General features: G+C 42.3%; 1 protein-coding gene across 1 annotated transcript in view; it reads left to right on the plus strand.

Annotated features, from left to right (window-relative positions):
• The window catches only part of LOC146868554 (epithelial sodium channel subunit gamma-like), a 211,230-nt gene that overhangs the window by 134,477 nt on the left and 55,861 nt on the right, over positions 1–20,892 (plus strand). Inside the window, exons 8-9 of the mRNA XM_085611221.1 lie at positions 2,747–2,804; positions 8,824–8,897. Coding sequence (XP_085467347.1) covers positions 2,747–2,804; positions 8,824–8,897 — 132 coding nt within the window. The remainder of the gene's footprint in view (positions 1–2,746; positions 2,805–8,823; positions 8,898–20,892) is intronic.

A 20,892-nucleotide genomic window follows, 5' to 3' on the forward strand; every position in this document is an offset into this window, starting at 1 on the left:
TTGGTTTACAAGCCCTGGGCACAGTCAGTGCACTGTACTAGGGTCTGACAAGTAAACCAAACCAGCCAATCATGGAGTCACTAATCCATACATCAATTTACCATAGGGAGCTCTTGCACTGTGGCACTGGACAGCAGTGGCACAGTGCCCAAAGCATCTATAACCAGCAAAAACACAAGAGGCAACAGCAAAAAATGGAAGGGAGATGCACACCAAGGTGCCAGGTCTAACACTTATCTTTAACCTTGTAGGGGCCACAGTTGCTCACAGTTCCTTCACATTGCTAACGGAGAAGGGTGCTATTTGCAGGTTGTTTGGAGCAGTAGAGCGGCCTCTGCAGGTAAGAGCGGTGGAGCAGGTTTGGGAGGTAATCGACAGACATAGACAAAGGAAAATGAAATTTTAAAAAAAGGAACCCACTTACCTGGCACTCACTGCATCGCCGACTCAGCGATATGGCGAGTGCAAGGTAAGTGGTTTTCTTTTTTTTAAATTTAATTTTCCCTCATCATCGTCTGTCGACTCCCTCCCCACCCCACCCCAACGCTCTTACCTGCACAGGCCATTCCTGGTTTAGAGACTAACATATTTGCTAACTTCTTGCTTGCTTAGGGAGCATTGCATACATGTCAGGCAGATAGCATCCACATGATCGGGAAACTTCAACTTTGGGGATATTGTGACACATGTTGCATGATTACGTGAGAGACAGCTACCCTATTCTTAAGTTCATAGCTGGTGTGATTATACGGGCTTTTGAGTTGAGTCCAAGGTACATTTGATCTAATTTTACTTATTTTTAAGTCAGATTCTACATTCTAACTAAAAAAGGTCCGAGTTAGCTATTGGGGTTTCTCTATTCTCAGTGCAAAACATGTGCTACACAACGTGGTATGCTGTGCGAAGGGGAAAAAATCAACATGTAATGTACTGCAAGCTGTAATTATCAATGTGAATTACAATACAGACATTGTGAGTCCTTGAGTCACAGACCCACATGGTTAGAAAGGAGTTACACATTTACAGACAATTCCCAAGGACATATATTAGTACTTTATGACCAATACTGTAGTTGTAAAGGATTAAATGGTACGGACTTACATAGGACAGTCATTAACCATCCGCAAAATACAAGTTACTCAGCCTGAGTATCATGCTATTTACATAGCTGCATAGACCTCAGACAGCCTTGCTGCAGGACCCATGTCACCTAAGGATAAATATAAATTAAACCTTAATTTGGGTCGTGAATATAGTGGTGGCGATAATTATTAAATTTGAATTCACTAAGTAATTCGGCCCCAAAAAAGATCAAATCTGCAATTAAAAAACTAGATTATACTTTGCTACGAGATATTGAAAATTTTGCACCTGACCCAGCTTCAGGGAATCATTGCAGCATTCACACCTTGCCTTTACTCCTTTAACCGCTCACCTGTCATTTGGTAGCCCACAGCTTTAAAGTTGTTAGCTGGCAGATGACAAGGGGAGTGGTTCAAGTGGACTTGCTTCCCTGCCATGTAGAAGTAAATGGCTGTGCTCTCTTCAAAAAAGGACCATCCTACATTCTGTTTCTTCTGCTCTATAAGACATTGTTAGAACGTGCCAATAGATGATAGAATGCGGTTTAAGCGGACTAGACTGAAATGGCTAGTGGTGGGTGGGGTTTTCAAACAGGAAGGAGCCCTTTAGCCACAATGCTGCTCTTCTGAACATTGCCATCGAAGGTTTCTGCGAGGATATGAGTGCTCTAGAAGAAAAAGCTACCCACTTGTTATCCTAGTTCTCCATTTTAGGACTCTTTATTGAAATCCTAAAATTAAAAATTACCTGCCAGCTGTCATGGCTTATTATAAAAAGACCTTCTCAGACATCCCTCTTCAGTGTCTCACCAACTAAGGGCATTTTTGAGGCTATCAAAGTGGGTTCTCATGGGAAGGAGACCTTCTCTTTGGGATCTCAATATGGTCCTCTCAAAATTGACAAGTCCCTCCTTTAAAGCCCATGCATACATATTGACACCAGCATCTTCATGGAAAGCTGCTTCCCCTGTAGCTATAACTTCTGTCTTGACAGTAAAACATATTCAAGCACTATGTTTTCAGGATCCTACACCCTGCTCCAGAAAAGTGGTATAGTGCCATTGCAATTTATCCAAAAGGTGATTACCATAACTAGGTGACTGAATAGACATCATAGAGGGTCACAGGGGTTGCATCAACATCTCCTGGGTTTGCCCCTTATGACCCTTTGGCACTGCCTTTGCATCCCTGGCTTCATCTAAAATCAAAGTGGACTGAGCAGATATAGGACCAACTGAAGCCAAGGGCCAGTTCACAGGGTTGCAATTATCTCTTAAGAGAGTAAGGACCCATGAAACTATCTAAACTGCTTCAGAAACTACTTGGGAAGTTAATTGTGTCATAAGAAGTTTGTTTTGTGAGGCACACAGAAGTGGTAAGTGAAGGATTCCACTGGCACTGTAGAGGGGTTGGGGGGGGGGGGGGAGCGAGAGAGAGAGAATGGAATAGTGTATATCGGTACCAGTTTTCTGTTAAACTGTTGTTTCCAATACTGTATGTGATCTACTTATGTACGTGAAGCATGAAGAAACTTTTGCCTTATCAAAAACAAAGTATAAACTATTGTAAGCTAATTAGAACACGTCGTTATTGCCACAAACATTGTTGCTGTGAACGCAATAAACTCCTTTGAAATAATAACATGTTTTCATATCTTTTTTAAGAGAAGAATTATATGAACTAACAGTGTCTGGATCCCAGTGGCCCTCTTCATCCTTTATTGTAAGTAGAAGATATCACTGCTTGCTTTTGCACAGACCTTTTTGCATAATCTTCACTGAATTGCTTCATTTTGCTATATCAAGTTGCCTGACTATATTACATGAATAGGTGACAATCAGCTTTTAGAACAGCATTTAGAACATAGCCTCAAACGTGGGGGGCACTTTGCAAATGCTGCTCGATCATACCTGCTAGCATTCAAGTTATAAGCCCAAATGTTACCGAAATGGATCTACAGGCCTAGATACACCCAGCCATCCAGTTTGCATAATAGCAGCGCACACGATGCCAAGAAAGTCTCCCTTTTATTCTGCCAATAGTCAGATGGGAACTGTCATAACTGTTTGTAGTTGCCTTCTTGAAAAGCATATATGCCTTTTTTTAGAATAAAGTTTTGTCGATGTATCTCTCTTTCATCATACATATATGGATGCATTGATGCTGAGTAAAATATGCCCTTCATTTTGATGACAGATACACCCTTCCTTGGGGTTAATACTTCAGGAATAGCAGTGCTTTGAAAACCCACAATCCACTGTAACGATGTCCTACCCATAATATACCAGTCACAAACTACAGGAAAAAAACACATTATTATTGTGGAATACTTTTATCAATTCTGCCCAAAATTGTGCCCACGTACAATGTTTATGAAGAATTAGCGCTGGGTTATATTTCAGACTTGATTCAAATGTGTCCTTTAATTATGTGGCTATCTGTCTGGCTTAGGAATGGGCTTTCATTGATTAGATCCATCATTAAAGATGGTTCAAGTCTGGATTATGCCCTCGAAATCCCATGGCTCAACTATGTCAAGGGCAGTTTCCACTAATTAGTTTGACCAGACTTGTTCCACAACCCTGATTCTATTAAGAAGGAGGACATAACACGCTTTGGACTCTCGACCGGCCCAGGGGACCCTCGGCCCCCCCCCCCTTCCCCGCTGCTATCTCCCGCGCACGGTACACAACCCTGCTGTGCCCCGATAGGCGACTGCTGACCCCTCTGCACTGGCGCCAAATGATCTCCCCCCCCTCCCCCCTTGACCCTGTTTGAGTTCATAACCCTTGGTGCTGAGCTGACTAGGGGCCCCTAAGTTTGAGACTCTTAATGATGCTCTGCGTAACTTCCAAGGGGGCCTGGGCGGTGGCTGAGGCGCGGGCTGAGGCGCGGCGCCGACCCTGCTGCCAGCGCTGCGAATCAGGAGCACTAAGCACACACAAACAACAAAATAGACCTACCACTTACTCCGGTACGCGCCCAAGGACTACGGCAGTGTCACCACGTACAACGCCGCCGGACCCCCGGGTTGTCTGCTGAATGGCTGTGTCATATTGTTTGAAAAGCAATAATCTATTGCATAGCGTCTTTGACAAAAAGGATGGTGCATGTACATAATAAGATGATGCAACTGTGCTAATAAAGGTTTTCCAAAAAAAAAAAAAAAAAAAAAAAAGAAGGAGGACATAACTTTACTAAGAAAACCCTTTTGTCTTTGAGGAGGGAGGAAAGGGAATCTAGTGCCTTGCCCATGACTTCAGTCAGATCTTACGTCTTGGTGCAAACTACTCTCTCTATGGAACCACATTTAAATTAATAGATGTCAAATGCCCACTGTTTTTTACTAACCCGCTTTAGATATAATCAAAAACACCACCAACTACTACAAGTCCCAAAGGGTTGGGTCAGTGATAGAGGTAGTGGTAGTCCATGTCTGTGTTATGGTACATCTGTTCAAGCCACTATGCACTTTGTATTTTTATGCTCTTTTTACTCTCATTTACATAAGAGGTTTTTAAAGCTAGTATTTGTCAATCAAATTTTAAAACAAGTTAGGCCTGCTCTTTTACATGTACAGATGTTGCCGAATGCTAGAACCTGTTATCATGTTGCCTGGTTTTTAAATAGTGCGGTTAGAAGGAGGAATACAACGATTACAGAATGACATTAGGTGCCATGTTGCTATTAATTTGTTTTGCTGTCTGAGACACCTAGGGGCTTGTATCAATGTCGGTCAGACTTCGTGGAAACGGGACCGACCGACCGACCTCAGGTCGGCGATCTAGACCCCGAAGTCTCAATGCGACCGTACATGGTGGGGTCGCATACTCCCATTCCTCTATAGGAGCTCGTGTTACGGCCATAAACCGGCCGTAACACAAGCTCCCATGGAGGAATGGGAGTCTGTGTTCATCCCTGCACCCCCGTGGCAGGCACCTTGAGGTGTCTGCCACAAGGTGCAGGAATCAACAAGAGGGCATCTATGGAGCCCCCCTCAGCCTCCAACCGGTGGCCAAAATAAGAAGGGGGCCCTCCTAGGGGCCCCAAAACACGTCTTCTGACAGGGTTTCCATGTCGGAGAGGTCAGCATGGAAACCCTGCCGGAAACCATGCATCCTAATCCAGAAGGCGGAAACGCCTTCCATTTGGACTACGGGCTAGGCTCCAAATGGCAGACGGGCTCCTGGACCCCATCGGAAGTCAGCCGGATTGACCGTCCGGTTTGAATTCAGACCAGCTGTATTAAAATCAGCCGGTCAGAATTAAAACTGACGACCTCGGTTGTAATGCCTCCAACCTAAGGTCGTAATCGGGCCCTTAGTATTACATTTTATTCTGTGTTTTTTATCAATTAATTTGTGTTTTAATGATGTTCCACTGTCCTATTGTCTTCTATGGTTTACTTATTTCAAAACAAATAAAGTACATTTGATTGATTGTCTGAATGGCAACCAATAGGACGGCTTGATAATGTTTTCCTCCCATTGTTAAACTACTAAATTCATTTAGAAGTCAGCTGGTGGACCACCATATTGCAGGTTGGCAGATGGCCCACCTCCGCTACATTTGGGGTTTTCACCAAAAGTGCTTCACTGACATGGCAGGTGCATATTTAACGAAACCCCAGTATGGCGTTTGTTTCTGTAAATCAAAAACATAATGTCTATGACTGAGAAATGTTATCCCAGTGAATGGGAGACGTTTTTTACCTTTTATTCTTTTCACATCCGCGATGTCATGAATGGCAGCGGTGATCATGAAAAATCAACATTGAAGAACTGGTGTTAAACAGGGCAGGCCAAGCAATGCCACAGGCATGGAGATTCTGTGGCAGCTGGCCTTCAGGCAGGCTGTTTCTGCAGATGTAGGCTGTATCTGTAAATGAACTGGGGAAATCAAGAAGATGTGGTGTAAATTACCTCTTTTTGTATCTTAATTCTTCATTTATTTTTTGAAAATTACACAAACAATGATCAATAATCATATAGCTTCATATAAACAGACAATGCCAAGGATACCTTGTGGGATATGAGGTACTGTTCATTCCTGCGGTGTTAAGATATAAACTACTGCTGTTTCCATATGGCACAATTTGTATGTTCACCTTGGTTGTCTGAACAAAGCTTTAGAACGCCCTGTGAATTTGTGCACACCCACAAACTAACATGTTTAGGGGTATTCACGAACTCCTCTCCAATCTCTCTCCACACTACAAAGGGTTATAAATGTACTCCTGACAAGGGCAGAAGTTAAATATTTTCCAGGGAGAGAAAAGGGCATATAGAAGGTGAATCTGTACTACCCATAGTAGATTTTGTAACCAAAGGTTCGCTAGGAGTGCAGTTTCCAGGACCTAATTCTGTAAACTCCTGTGAATGCCTTAAAGGCATACATTTGCATCAATACAAGGACATATACTCATTGGTCCACTTTTGCGTCTTTCTTTAAGAATCGGGGCTTTCATTTATTTGTATGTTGCCCATGACGATGCCCAAATTGGTTTATAAATTGTCATGCATCAAACACATTTTACTAAATGATGCCTCAGAGAAATGATATTTAAAGTTGCACAATAGTTTTAAAAAAAAAAAACACCTTTTCAAGCTGCAAATTACTTTGGGTGCATTATATTTTGAAAGCAAACAATCACCAATTTTACATTTATGCTTATGCATTTTTTGCATTTAATCAGGGAGTATTCAGAGAGTATTACAAATAGCCAGAGGTTGTTACATTTTGCAATCCTTTCTACATGTTTTTATAAAGAAACCACTATCAGTAATGCAAGCTGAGGTCACAGCTCACTCGATATCCTCAGTGTTTTCCCTATTAGTAAAGCCTTCAGATGGATGAATCATAAATACAGGTTTGAACAGCTTATACAAATGGGCACACTTTTTGCCTTAGCGGAAAATAATCCTTTTTCACCGATCCATACAGTGGTACCGTAAACTGACAGCCTAAGGGTTTGGGCCATTACAAAAAATGGGGTAACCTAATTTGGTCGTGGACCTGGGTACAGTATAATGCAAAAGACAGTGTCCTAGACCTTTTTTTTGAAAGACATAAATCAACTCCCTATTAGGGTGTATTTAGTAACAATTTTCATGAGCATACTCAGGCGCAGCGCACCTGCTCATAGTATTAAATACCTTATTCAAAAATGAAAAAGACGTGCAATGACCCATAACTCAATTCACCATGCATTTTATTCTTATGCCATTGGTGTACGGTTCAAGAACATTTTCTGAATAATGTACATTTATCATTAAATATAGAAGGTTGCTCCAGGTGGACCGTGCATAAAGAGTGGTGCTCAAGTGTAGAGAGATGTGAAAAGAACTTCAGAGTGGTGACATAGGAAAAAGAAGATTAATAATTTTAAACACATGGACCAGTTGTAATTCACCATCCTATCTCGCCTGGCCACGTTTACAGTAAAATTCAATTCAATTACAATTTTAATTAACGCAATAATACATTCTTGCGTGGCACGTTTATGGGAAAGAGTGTGGGGTCGAGGCTGATTAAAGGGGCGTCGACGTTTCGACCCGTCTTGTGGCCACAAGGGTAGTTCGAGCCTCGGCCTTGCGGGTCTTCCTCAGAACAGGGTGGGGCAACCTTGTTAGATATAGGGCTTAGTCACATACCCGTCAAAAAGACTTGCAGGGTGCAGGTTCCTAATCTATAGAGGTCCATGAAATTTTCTATGGCCCAAGGTGCAATTCCACCATAAAAATGTTTCCTTCTATGCACTAATCCCATTCTAAGTCCCTCTTGGAACCCCTCTGTGAATATAAAAAAAACGTTTGTAGGTTTGTTTAAGTGTAGGCAGCGATCCATGGGAAAACTGCCAACTCTTAATAACTTTTCTTTTTTTTAAAAAAGTTTTTTTTTAAACACACCCCTGTTTTCATTATTTAAAAACAATCACAGGCATGGTGGTCTGCTGACCCCAGCAGGCTCCCAGACCTGTGATGGCCTCCAGTCATAATTAGTCATAATTTGCGACCCACCTCATTAATATTCATGAGATAGGTCAGATTACAACCCACTACGATTTAAAGAATTTTACGAACCAACCTGTTATCTGGCCCTTTATCTCTAAGGAATGAAAGAAAATAACACTTTTAGATTCTTCCCCAGTCTTGAATGATAGTCGAACAGCATGGAACCCATGCAGGATACTGGCACTAGAGATGCATTGTTACAGGTACGTAACGTTTTCATTCCACCAACCAATAGGCATAGAGATGTTGCACAATCACATCCTCTTCCCAGCATTACTCCTGTAGTACGGGAGAGCAAGGCTTTATACAAGGGTACTATGTCATTCCATCATACTTGTGCCTGGAAGAGTATGGCTGTGCTTTCCTTACTTCTCTACATCTAAAACTAGATCATCATGGATAATCACAAATGTGTGCTATTGCTCACATCATGCAAACTAAGTCTGAGTTCATGTCTTGTCTATTGTAAACCCTTCATAGCTAGATAGACTATGAGATACTTTGGTCAATTCCTATCATTTCTTGTTTGGCACATCACCATAAAAGTATAGTATCATAGTACATTGACTTGTATATCTTATATTGCATTATTCCTATACTATATAAATGATTCCTATTTGAGAATTATCCATATAATACAAATACCACTACAACACTGGAAATCTTCCTCTTTTGTTGCTAAGTCTGGCATCCTTTTTATTTACTCATAATAATTTTTCTTCCTAAAGGAGAACTTCTCCAAGGAGCTGAAGGAGATGGGAGGGCAAGTCAGCATCATTGCCAATGACCCGGCTCTCATCAGGTACCCTTAGTTTAAACATACAAGCTGTTCTTGACTATGGTAACCAGAAATAGTTATTTTACTACAATGAACCGTATCAGAAAAAGATGAACAAATCTGAAATACCAATCTTCTAACAATCTAATGTAGCATATCTTCGGGAAAACCTTGTTTAAAAAAACAATAATGCTAGAATTTAAATTTGTGAAAGTCCTCATCAAATTCTCTTGATGTTAAAGTCAAAGAATCAGTCAGTGTGGTCTATCCCTGTGACTCAGTAATGGTCATAAACGTAAGAAGCCACCACTAGGATGAAATACAACTGGATGTCTATTTTCACTCATTAGAGAAGACGGCACATCAGTCTTCATGGGACATTGGAATTACGTAATTCTGCTGTATTTTATGTGTACATATGAATTTGTCGCAAATGCCTCATAAGTCATTAACAACTCCATAGTTTGCAGATTTTAACAGAATATGTTTCAAACTCAAACTAATATTATTTTGGGGAAAACAAGGACATAATTCAACACCATGCCAGGCACTATGCAAAGGTTAACTGGTCACCTTTCGACTGTTGATTGTTGTCTTCGTTAGTGGTAATGGGGTAACCCTATGTCCCTCAGAACCTGGGTATTAATAATACAATCTGCAGTTGGTTTGGTGGGAAAAAAAACAATTGCTTAGCATTCAATGATGAATAAGATGCGGGGGAAATAATTATTTGCAGGTATACAGTCTAACATATCCCCTTTTTAGACATCCAATGAAACACCAAAGAAAACTATTCCTCAATTAAATGTAACTTTTACTCTTTCAGTATATGGCTGTCACATATACAACTTCATTAACAAAATACATAAATAGAGTGACTTTCGTGAGTCAAGTGAAATAGAGTGACAAGGTGGTGTCGTAAGTGAAATACACAAACATACAAATGACACACATATATACAACATATGAGTCAATAATGTCCTGTCCTTTCACAATTTAATCCATGTTTTCACAACAACCCAAAAATATTCTTCTTTCTGGCCTTGGGGTGAAGAAACTGATGGACGTGGGCGTGATAAAAAACTTTGACGTTTCGACCCAGAGCTATGCACAAGTCAACAAGCGTCATAGCGGGTCTTTCTCAGGACTTAAAACACAGGAGCTGCACAGCCTATATAGATCAAAATTATTTCGACATTAGTTTGGTGTGTTTCCAAAAATAAAAATGATATGAGGAGGCCATAGAGAATTTGAACTCACCGAATCACCACAGAACAAGTCTTGTAGTGGTAAAAGACAAGGGTAGCATCAAGCATGTGTTTGAATGAGTTGTATCATGAAACATAATATGGTACGATGCATGCTCTTAAATATGTAAAACTATTCAAAGTGATGCCTACATGCGATTATGTGAGCATGTTATTATTTTTTCTGAATTAGCATTGACAACGTAGTTAATTAATGTCAATATGCAATCAAGCAATTATGTATCATGTGCTTGTATGAGTCCGGACAGCGTGTTTAGGATGTGTGACCTCATATTAATTCCCATTAGCAGCTATGAGTTACTGCTGCCCCTTTTTCAATTAGTTGCCTTGTCTGTTTTTACGTGCGCTGACATTAAGCTGCTGCAAATCGACGTGCACGCTGAGTTCAACAGACGTCTAGATCAGATGCTGCGGATGCTACATGCGTCCCTGCACTACATCCAGTTGTCAAATACCAGTACAATTGACCGCGCATGCACCCATCCCGCGGTCTCCGTATTCATTGCAGATCTTGAGTGAAGGTAAGACACGCGCCCTTGAACTGCATGTACTTTTTGAATACTGGCTTGCCTGTCAGTGTCTAAATCGCTTCAGCATCCTTTGTTTTTAGATTCCAAACGTCTGTTTGATTCTTTTGAAGAACTCCTTTAAAATTAATTCAAGCACTCGTCTCGAGTCCTAAGCTTGCATTCCTTGAAATAGCACAGTAGAGATGAGTCACGCTCTACATTAGTTGATGTGATTTTTAAGCAAGCATTCCAATTGAAGGGTTCTTATTTACTCCTCAATTCTTTGATTTCAGATTCCAACTGCATTGTGGATTTCATAACTAAAATCACTTTACTCATCTTGCGCTCTCTACTCTACCTGAGTGAAGGTAGGCCACGCACTCTAGAAGCTGTGTGTATTCTTATGTGCTTAAGTTTAAAAGACTCTAAATCTCCCCACACATTATTTTTGTTCTAGATTCTAACCAGATGGTGGACTCTATATATTTATGTGTGCCATTATTGCTGATTGATGCTACCCTTGTCTTTTACAACTACAAGACATGTTCTATGGTGATTCGGTGAGTCCAAATTCACTATGTCCACCGTATATAATTTTTATTTCTGGAAACACACCAGACTCATGTCGAAATCATTTTGCCCCAATAGGCTGTCCACTCCTGTGTTTTCAGCCCTGAGGAAGATCCGCTTTAACGCTTGTTGATGTTGACTTGCACATACCTCTGGGTCGAAACGTCAATGCTTTTTATCAAGCAGATGTCCATAAGTTTCCTCACCCCAAGGCCAGAAATAAGAATTTTTGGGGGTTGTTGTGAAAACATGGATTAAATTGTGAAAGGACAGGCCATTATTGACTCATATGTTGTATATATGTGTGTCATTTGTATGTTTTGTATATTCCATTATGACACCACCTTGTCACTCTATATCACTTGACTCACGAAAGTCACTCTATTTATGTCTTTTGTTAATGAAGGTGTATATGTGACAGCATATAGTGAAAGAGTTAAAGTTACATTTAACTAAGAAATAGTTGTCTTTGGTGTGTTTCATTGGATGTCTAAAAAAGCGATATGTTAGATTGTATACCTGCAAGTAATTCTTTTTTCTCTACATCTTATTCACAATTGAATGCTAAGCAATTGATTGTTTGTCTTCAGGCACTCATAGAGGAGCCAGTTTCATTGAAATAGTGTTAACATGTTAATTTCATGGACTGAAGGAATAGTATTTGTCTGTAACTGGAAGCATACCTAATGTTATTCAAGCAGGGTGGAAAAAAGATTATTTCTTTATAACGAACCTGTTTTTTCGCTACTCATGCAAATTCAAGGTTACATCATAGACACACTCTGTTGTCAAAGCTAGAATATTGTGAGGTCAAGCACTCCTTCAAAAATGTATATGACAGTCAATATTGAAATTCTGTCACTTGATTTTTTCATTTAAAAAGTTAATTTATTCGCCCTATTATAGAACATTAAAACTACAGCTAACGTGTTTTGTTCCGCTTGAGGGCACTTCCTTAGGGTCGCCAAATAAAAAGAAAACATCCAATCACAATCAAACCATTGTTTATTCAAACCTATTTACAAGACAATGCATTCCTTGTAACTGCATAAATATTTCAATCAAATATACCTATGTACCATACAGATATATCAGAAAAAGAGGCACCTTTTAGAAAACACTATTGGATTTAACTTGGAGTCGATTCATTCACCAGGACACATCAGATAGCATTTCATATTGCTTTTTTTGTATTCTTCTACTACTTATGAGTCATATTTGAAGGGGAGGAATCAACATCTGTAAAACTAATTGTATTCTATTCTCATTTGACAAATAAAACATTGATATTATTACTCCAAAAAGGTGTATTTGGGATGTGTGTTACAATTCCTATTGTAAATTTAATACCCTAACAACAACTCACATTTCATTAGAAAACGGTTACATGAAACACCATTCCATTAGAATTCCATGCCTACCTAGTTAATACTTCATCCACTCTTGTATCCACAGTATTAAATGCCCACTTCTGTTACCACTCCATATCAACCAATCTTTAGTGCAAGTGAATATCTGTCATTATATAAAATCATTTTCATTTGTCGCATTGTGCTACTAATGGTAGCATGTATCCTTACCTAATAAAGGACCTGAATTAGAGTTTGGAGGAGATGGTACTCCATCGCAAAGGTGATGGAGCACCCTCTCCGCCAAACTGAAGGTCCACCTGCCTTATTTGGTGTTGGGTGGACCTTCGGTATGTTTGATTTACACCGGTAACCGAATTACAGAGTGATTTCTCCATTCACAGCACCCTTCGAAGTGCCAAGTATAAGGTAGACATTCCATATTGATTTGTTCTTATTAATTTGACAATCCGAGCTCGACACTTGGATGGCTACTTGAGAATCTTGTTCACAAAGTGGGCATCTAGTAACATTGTTGATACAGGTGTCCCAACAGAAATGGCTTACATGTAGGAAACATTATCTAATATAATGACAATATGACTGGCATCAATTGATGCCAGTGATTTTTCTGCTCTGAAGAAGTCCATTGTCTGTTGGACGAAATGCGTTGGCTGTTTTTTTATGAACATTTACATGAAGCACTAATAAACGAAGAATACCACTGGATCAGCTGAGAATCATTTTTATTAACTAGGAAATATTCATGTGTTAACATTGTTCTTTTGTTTACATGTGGTGCAACTCTGTTTTTTGTATTTATGTCGACGGCAGATACTATTCCATCTGCGCCACCAACATATACCTCTGAGGGCCATCAGAGGTTTTGCCATTTGTCCTCTCAGCGTATTTAGACTGGGCAAACAATTGGCAAGTTTTCACTGTGACAGACAGGAGTAAAGGACAGTGAACATAGCATAATGACACCCAGGCCATGGGATAAAACCCTCATGGCGAGGGGGTCATTGCTTTTTTTTAGTTTTGAAAGAAAGCAAAATCCCACTTTAGGATTTTGTTTATAAAAATAAACAAAAAGTGAATGTTTGCCGTACGGCTCCATCATTTTGACGGAGTTGTCCATCAAACTTTCAATGCATTGACAGGAAATGCCTTGATGGCAGTTCATGGCAATGCAAGAGATGTCCTTTTGGCCGGTAGACATCTCTAAATTCAGTGGGCGTAATTCTTTACTCCATTGCCCTGACACAGTAAATCCTGTCTGCCTAAGTATAAATCAGGCCAAAAGTCTGAGCTGTCTTAATTATGGGCAGCGCACTGTGCTCTCTTATGGCCAAATTAATTTCCTCTTACCACTATTGACCCAATCCGATGGGCTATCTCTATACCTAATTCAAGAAAATGCTTTGTTATACACAGTCCACCCTAAAAAGTCATGAATGATGTGTGTAACCTATGCTCACCATACAGCCTGATTAATCCAATTACCTTGAGTAAATGAGATGGCAATTGAGCCTTATTAACACAAGTAAATCATGACTATTAATGAAAGAATCTAGGGTAGACTATGTAACACACATTTTTTCTTGTGTTAGGAATAGGGATATCCCATAGGATTGGTACAATAGTGGCAGCAAGTGCCTTATAATCTGCTGGAGGGTGGTACTCCTGGCAATAATATAGTGCTTGCTGCTGTTGGAGTTGGTAGTGCTGCGGTTAAAATCCACCACAAAAGGAGGATATCCCTCTACCTTCAGCAGCCCAAAAGGGATTTTGTCTGTGATGCTTTAAAGACCTGGCTGTGTCGATAGCAGTCTTGATAGTCTGGAGAGCCTCATGCACATGCCAGCCGAATACGGCCTCTCTGTCAAAGGTCATGTCTAGGATACAATTTTGAAGCTCAGGGTGGAATGAGTTGAGCATTGGATATCTTTTGTACTTGAGGATCACAGCACCTGGTATTTGTCTAAATCTCACTGATGCCACATCCATTCACCATCTTTCATGCCCGCTGATTCTTCCTGTCCTTTCAGAAAAATGGCCCTTGCCTCCTCTTTTGCGTCTCCTCTGTCGTAACATGTGCTTAAGAGGTAGGTCCTGGATAATTGAGATGGAATTTATCTCATATGGCAGTGGCTATTTCTCAAGTGCCTACCACAGAGCCCTGGCAATGGTCTCTGTAGTTGAATAGTCATGTGAGAATAGTATGGGCCAATGCTAGGTGGGTGCCATGGCCCCAGCGATGGATACGGCTGCCCCACTGCGAACCACAGTGAGAACATTTCTGCCCTAAAACGAGCCTTTAGGAGAGAATAAGTATTGTCCCCTATATTGTCCATGTTTGAAGATTCTGGAATGCGAACCAGGAGCAATTTGTTACATCTGGACCTGGCCTCCAAATTCTTTACCTTATTAATGCTGAGTGCCTTGGCCATGTCCAAAAGCTTTTCGTTGGTTTTAGTGTTGTCTTTCAAGGTGGATATGCGTGAATCCCCTGTGGTGATTCTCTTTATCTGCTTATTTAGCGTGGTTGTCATCTTGCCCACTATGGAGGTAAGTCTAGTATGTTATCCATCGATGTTAGGCTCTTTTGCATGTGCAGAAGAAGTGTTTTCACGTCCGTGTGCTCAGCATCATCATGGGCCTCATGCAACCCACCAGCTCTCTCCACTGATGAGGCCCTAATGAAGAGGCTTGGTTTGAATGGAGTTTAGCTTTTTTTGGGTCATTTTTCCCTGTCTTTATCTCCTTTTGTGCCATTTCTCTCCACTCATAACCACCAAGACTGGTGGTGCACGCTTTATCGCGAAACAGTTGAGGGTTTCAAGGCCAACAGGGTCTCACCATAGGCACTGACAGGAGTGTAGCCATCTTGGGGCCAAGTACTCTGGCATCCCCTCTTGGAGCAATGTTTTTGTAGAGGATATTTAGGCCACAATACTTATGTCAGATAATATCTTTGTTATTGTTATTTTGACATACAACCCGTTAATCAGGTGAAGGATACTGTAGTTCTTGGCATAATCTCAGTCACAGCCAATATCCACAGCACATATCTTCTTCAACCAGTTAACATTGTTGAAGATTATCCTCTTCATGACCTTGATCTTGGCCCATACCAGCATCCTCGTCATCATCTTCTTGAGACTTAAGAAGACTGCTGGGTAGGGCTTGTAGTCAAAATTCCTCCTGTGTCAGGATTTTTGGAGGAGCTGCAGAGAGATTAGTGGAAACTAGAGGTAGTCCTTTCTGGGTGGCATTGTTGATGATAAAAGTGTTGTCATTCGTAGGACATTTGCATAGTCAACATCAGAGCTGCTGTGTGAGACATCAACAGGATCAAATTGTCCTGAGCTGCACTAGTCGAAGAAATTGTGAATTGGGGCATTGAAAAAGGCTTTTCGACAGTAACAGCTGTTGGTGGAAAAACTGCTAAAGGGACTCAAAAGCTGCCAATATTGATGGACAGAGCCACAGAATTTTGTTAAAATGGAAAAAGCTGTGGACAATGATTTTGATGGGTGGTGGCTTTCCCAGGCACCTCAGAGGATGCTTTACAGTCCCTGTCTGGCTTTTTTTGAGGTGGAAAATGGGTACCCCATAGAAGACAATAGCAAGTCCTCCATGAAGAGACTCTTGTGGGCCATCTTACCTTTATATTTGGATGAAGGTATGGTTTTGCACGCTTTTTAGAGATTTATTGGTTAGTGGATGAGCACCTGGCTACACAAGGAGCACTTTGGGAGGATGAAGAGGGCGGGTCACTTGACTATGCCTGCTTTTCAAGACATCACAATCATTGATGTTTTTTGAAGAAACCTTCCTGCATATTTTGTAGTCCTATGGTTTAAATTTTGGACGAATGCAATCTTTGTATTCCTTGTGCAGATCCTCAGCTTAAAAACTGTTCTTCCCACATGGACTAAATAAAACCTTGTTTAGTGAATCTGCCAGATTAAAAACCAAATTTCCCACTCGTTCAATCCTTTAAGGCAGCCAACCTTGAACAGAGTGTGCTTGGAAGGATGAAGTAATTCACTAGAAACACCTGTCATGACAATATGAAGAAATAGATGAAAGAACTTACAGGCTCCCTTCATACATGGAATGCAGTATAAATCTTATGGGTGACGGGCTCTGGAGAGAGTGCAGTCCAATGGAGTCTCACTTCATTGCCTGGAGTTTGGATTGTTTTTAATGAGGTGGTTGTGCTGCTAAAAGTGACACTGCTTGCATAATTTCAACTTATGCTGTATTTAAAAGTTACCATACTACACCCAACTTGACTACAGAGATTTATTCAAGCATGTGAATCTATGAAAGATTCAATTTTAGAGAATTTCTGTTGTACAAACAAAATTAGTAGGCTGGCAAGGAGTTTACGTTAGTTTTTTCTGTTCTGATAATAATGTGCTCGAATCCCCATCCTTACCAAAAAGTCGGAAATAATTCTTCAATTTGGATCAATTATGTAATCTTTTATATTCCTCAGGATTTCCTTTTGTGATAAATAGCTTAACCGCCCTTTTTTGGGTATTCCAAATGTGTTCAGCAAGTCTACAAAGGGAACAAACTTCAAATTTCATTTTATGTTACTTGGAGCACCAAGGGGCATATGTATCAAACTCCCCGTTAGCGAATCTCAAATTGCGAGATTTTGCGATTCGCAAAATCAGATTCGCTAAACGGGATGTATAAAATAAATCGCTAATCATTTGCGATTCCTTAAAAATCGCAAATAATTCGCAGAATCCCGTATTGCGATTTCTTAATAGCGAAATTCGCTAAATAAGAAATCGCAAAAACGGGAATCTGCAAGCCTGGTGCAGGCTGATGACATCACAAACAGGAAACTGTAGTGATTGCCTGCACCTGCTCACCTGAGCCACACCCAGAGGCTGCTTGTGGAGTGTGAGGAGGCTTTCCTGGAGACAGCAACCAGCAATGGATCCCAAACAAAACCAGCAGGGCAAAGATGCAGAAAAAAGAAAGAGAAAACACAAGTTTTCAGAAAAGGAGCAGGAGGTCCTCATTGAGGAGATGGTCTGCAGCCATGAGCTCCTGTTTGGGAAGAAGGCACTCAAAGTCCCAGAGGCCAGGAAGAGGAAAATCTGGCTGGAAATACAGAGCAAGGTGAATGCTGTTGGAGTCACCACACGCACCATCGAGGAGCTGCGCAAGCGGTGGTATGATATGCGCCAGAGGTCCAAGGAGAGGGTGGCAGCCAGACTCAAGGATGCCACTCAGACTGGAGGAGGACCATCCACTGCAGAGCAGCCAACCCCCCATGAGGAGCTCGTGGAGTCAACCCTCCTGCCTGAGAGCGTTGGTGGTGTGGCTGCAATCGACAGCTCCGACCCCTCATCCAGCAGACAAGGTAAGATGCATGCCAAATCACCCTGCACTCCTCCCCATCCCTTGCACACTCCCCCAAATGCGCATAGTTAACTCCCAACATGCCAATCCAGCCCAGGTCTTACAGCACACCCAGCAATGCATCATGGTACTCGTAGTACTGTGTCTGACTGTGTGTCCATGACACCATCACAAGTAAATGCAACATATGTGTTTTGGGGATCATTGAATAGAAATGTGTCAGAGGTTAGCCTTCAAAGATTTGTAACTTTATTGAGTGCCACATGCAGACAGTAACACAAACTCATATAGTCCCCTTTACATCCACAGCACACGCCATGCCACAAGAAGACAGCGCTGAGGGAGAGGAGCCTGCAGACCCTGCGGACTCCAGCGATGAGACAGAGCAGCAGCCAATTCAGCGCAGGAAGCGCGCACATGTGCCCCCACTGCCTCCATTTGAGGATGAAGTCCCAGCAACAGGCGATGACACCGACAGGAGAGAGGGGAGTCAGGGTGTGACAGACATGCCCCGTCATGACGCACCAACACCAAGGCAAAGGGAACAGGCCATTTCCAGGTCAAGGCCCAGGAGCAGCACTGCAACAGAAGGAGAAGGCACCGTGTTCTCCGGCTTGGAACAGTGCATGTTGCAGGAACAGCGTCTGCAAAGCAAGGCAATGCGGTCAATGAATCGCCAGCTAGGCCGCCTACATCAGGACAATCGCAACATGGTAGCGGCAATACGAGAGCTCTGTGCCACTTTGAGGGACACCCAAGCTGCCAATGACAGGGCTGGACGACGTGCCAATGCACGGCTACACAATTATACCAAGGCAGTCAACCGCCTCTGCACCACCACCAGCGCACTCACACGCAGAAGCGTAACCATGCAGGTGGACATGGCACATTGCTGCCAGGACATAGCGCGAGGGCTGGCGCAGGTGACCACTGCTGTGGAACAGCTGCAGACAGCCAATGCAGGTGGCAGCGCACTAATGGCCTCTGCTGAGAGTGAGGACACATCGAGTCGCAGCAGCATCACTCCAACCTTGCCAGGTGAAAGACGCCGCAGTGGCAGACAGGTAGCAGGCCAAGGGCGCACCATGGGGGTCAACCACCCTGGACGGCACCGACGGAGGTGATCATCTGCGGGGACACTGACTGCAACACGGGTGCATTAACCCGCAAAAGGCTGTTTGCCCTATTTCTTGTGCCTTCTCTGCACTGTGTGTACAACATGTGCTGGGGACAATTACAATTTCTTTCATGTTAAGTGTGATTAAACACTTGACACATCATCAGGCTTTGTAGTCTCATTTCCTCAATACTCACCTAAAAGTAGTTTTGTGTGATCTCAGTCCGTCTCTGGCGTCCAGCAGCTGCCCCAACTCCTGGTGCTGGTCTGGCAGGGGGAGCAGGGCGCTCGTCATCCGATGTGTCTGTATCGGTCACATCAATTGTGGTGCCTTTCCTCATTGCCATGTTATGTAGCATTGCACAGCTTGCCACGATTTTACAGCAGGTCTCAGGGCTGTATTGCAGTGCGCCTCCACTCTTATGCAGGCACCGGAAGCGGCTCTTCAGGATTCCGAAGGTTCGCTCAATGACACAGCGTGTAGATCTGTGTGCCCTGTTGTAGCTCCTCTCACTTGCATTTGCAGGATCCAGGTATGGGGTCAGGATGAAGTCGCGCACTGCATAGGCACTGTCACCTGCATGGAAAAAAACACAATAGGTGAGTCAATGTCCCCCCCCTCAACTGATGTAGTGGATGTATTGATGTGTGCAATGTATTTACCGAGCAGGTACCCCTCCCCAAACTCTCCAGCACTCAGACGTCTGTGTATTCCACTGTGTCGGAAGATGAAGGAGTCATGTGTACTGCCGGGGTATTTGGCTACGATGTCGGTGATGTGATACTTAGCGTTGCACACAATCTGTATGTTGAGGGAATGGTAGCATTTCCGATTCCTGTAGACATATTCAGTTTCTGCTGGGGGTGTGATGGCCACATGGGTCCCGTCAATGCAGCCGATGACGTGGGGGAAACGTGCAATCTGGTAGAAGTCCAGTATCGTTTGTTGTAATGCCTGTTGGGTGGTGGGGAAGTAAATGTGATGTGGGAGCCTCAGTAGCATTGCATCTAGGAAGGCATGGAAGAAGCGCGAAAGTGCACTCTGTGACACCCCACCAACCTCCGCTATGACCCGTTGAAAACTCCCTGACGCGAGGAGGTGCAGGGAGCACAGGACCTGCACATGTGTGGGAATTGTTTGTGTCCTGCGAGTAGGGTGCTCCAAGTGGGGTTTCAGTTCCTCAATCAGGTCCATTATGGTCTGTGGGTGCAGTCTGTACTTGTCATAGATCTCCTCTTCAGTGTTCTGTAACAGGGTGATGCGCAGCCTGAAGATACGTTCCTGTCTCATTCTCCTGTGTGCAAGGGCCCGAATACGCAGCCTCCTGGCTATCACGTACATTGCAGCCATTGTGGGTGTGTTTGTTGCATTGTGGGCTGGTTTTTGTACCTTGCACCAGTTTACCACCTGCAAGCAATTGGTGTTAATAGCGATTTCTTAATTAGCGAATTTCGTGAAATCGCAATTTGCGAATTTTTCATACATGTGTTTGCGATTTCTTAGCTAGCGATTTCTTGTTAGCGATATTCGCAACGCTAAGGAATCGCAAATTAGGTATTCGCTGGGAAATTCGCAGTTTTCTTGTTTCGCAGCCTAAGAAATCGCTAATTTAGCGATTTCTTATTTTTCAGTTTGGAAGTGTGTCATACATATGAAATAGCGAAAAATCAGTCGCAAACGCTGTTTTTTGCGAATCGCAGCGTTTGCGACTAATTTTTGCTTTCATACATATGCCCCCAAGATCAAACTGTGTTCTAGCTATTTTTACCAATGTAGTGTGTTGGTCTGGGTAACTATATTAGTAATTATTT

Source organism: Triturus cristatus, chromosome 1_2, assembly GCF_964204655.1.
Source record: "Triturus cristatus chromosome 1_2, aTriCri1.1, whole genome shotgun sequence".
In the NCBI taxonomy this organism is placed as follows: Eukaryota; Metazoa; Chordata; class Amphibia; order Caudata; family Salamandridae; genus Triturus; species Triturus cristatus.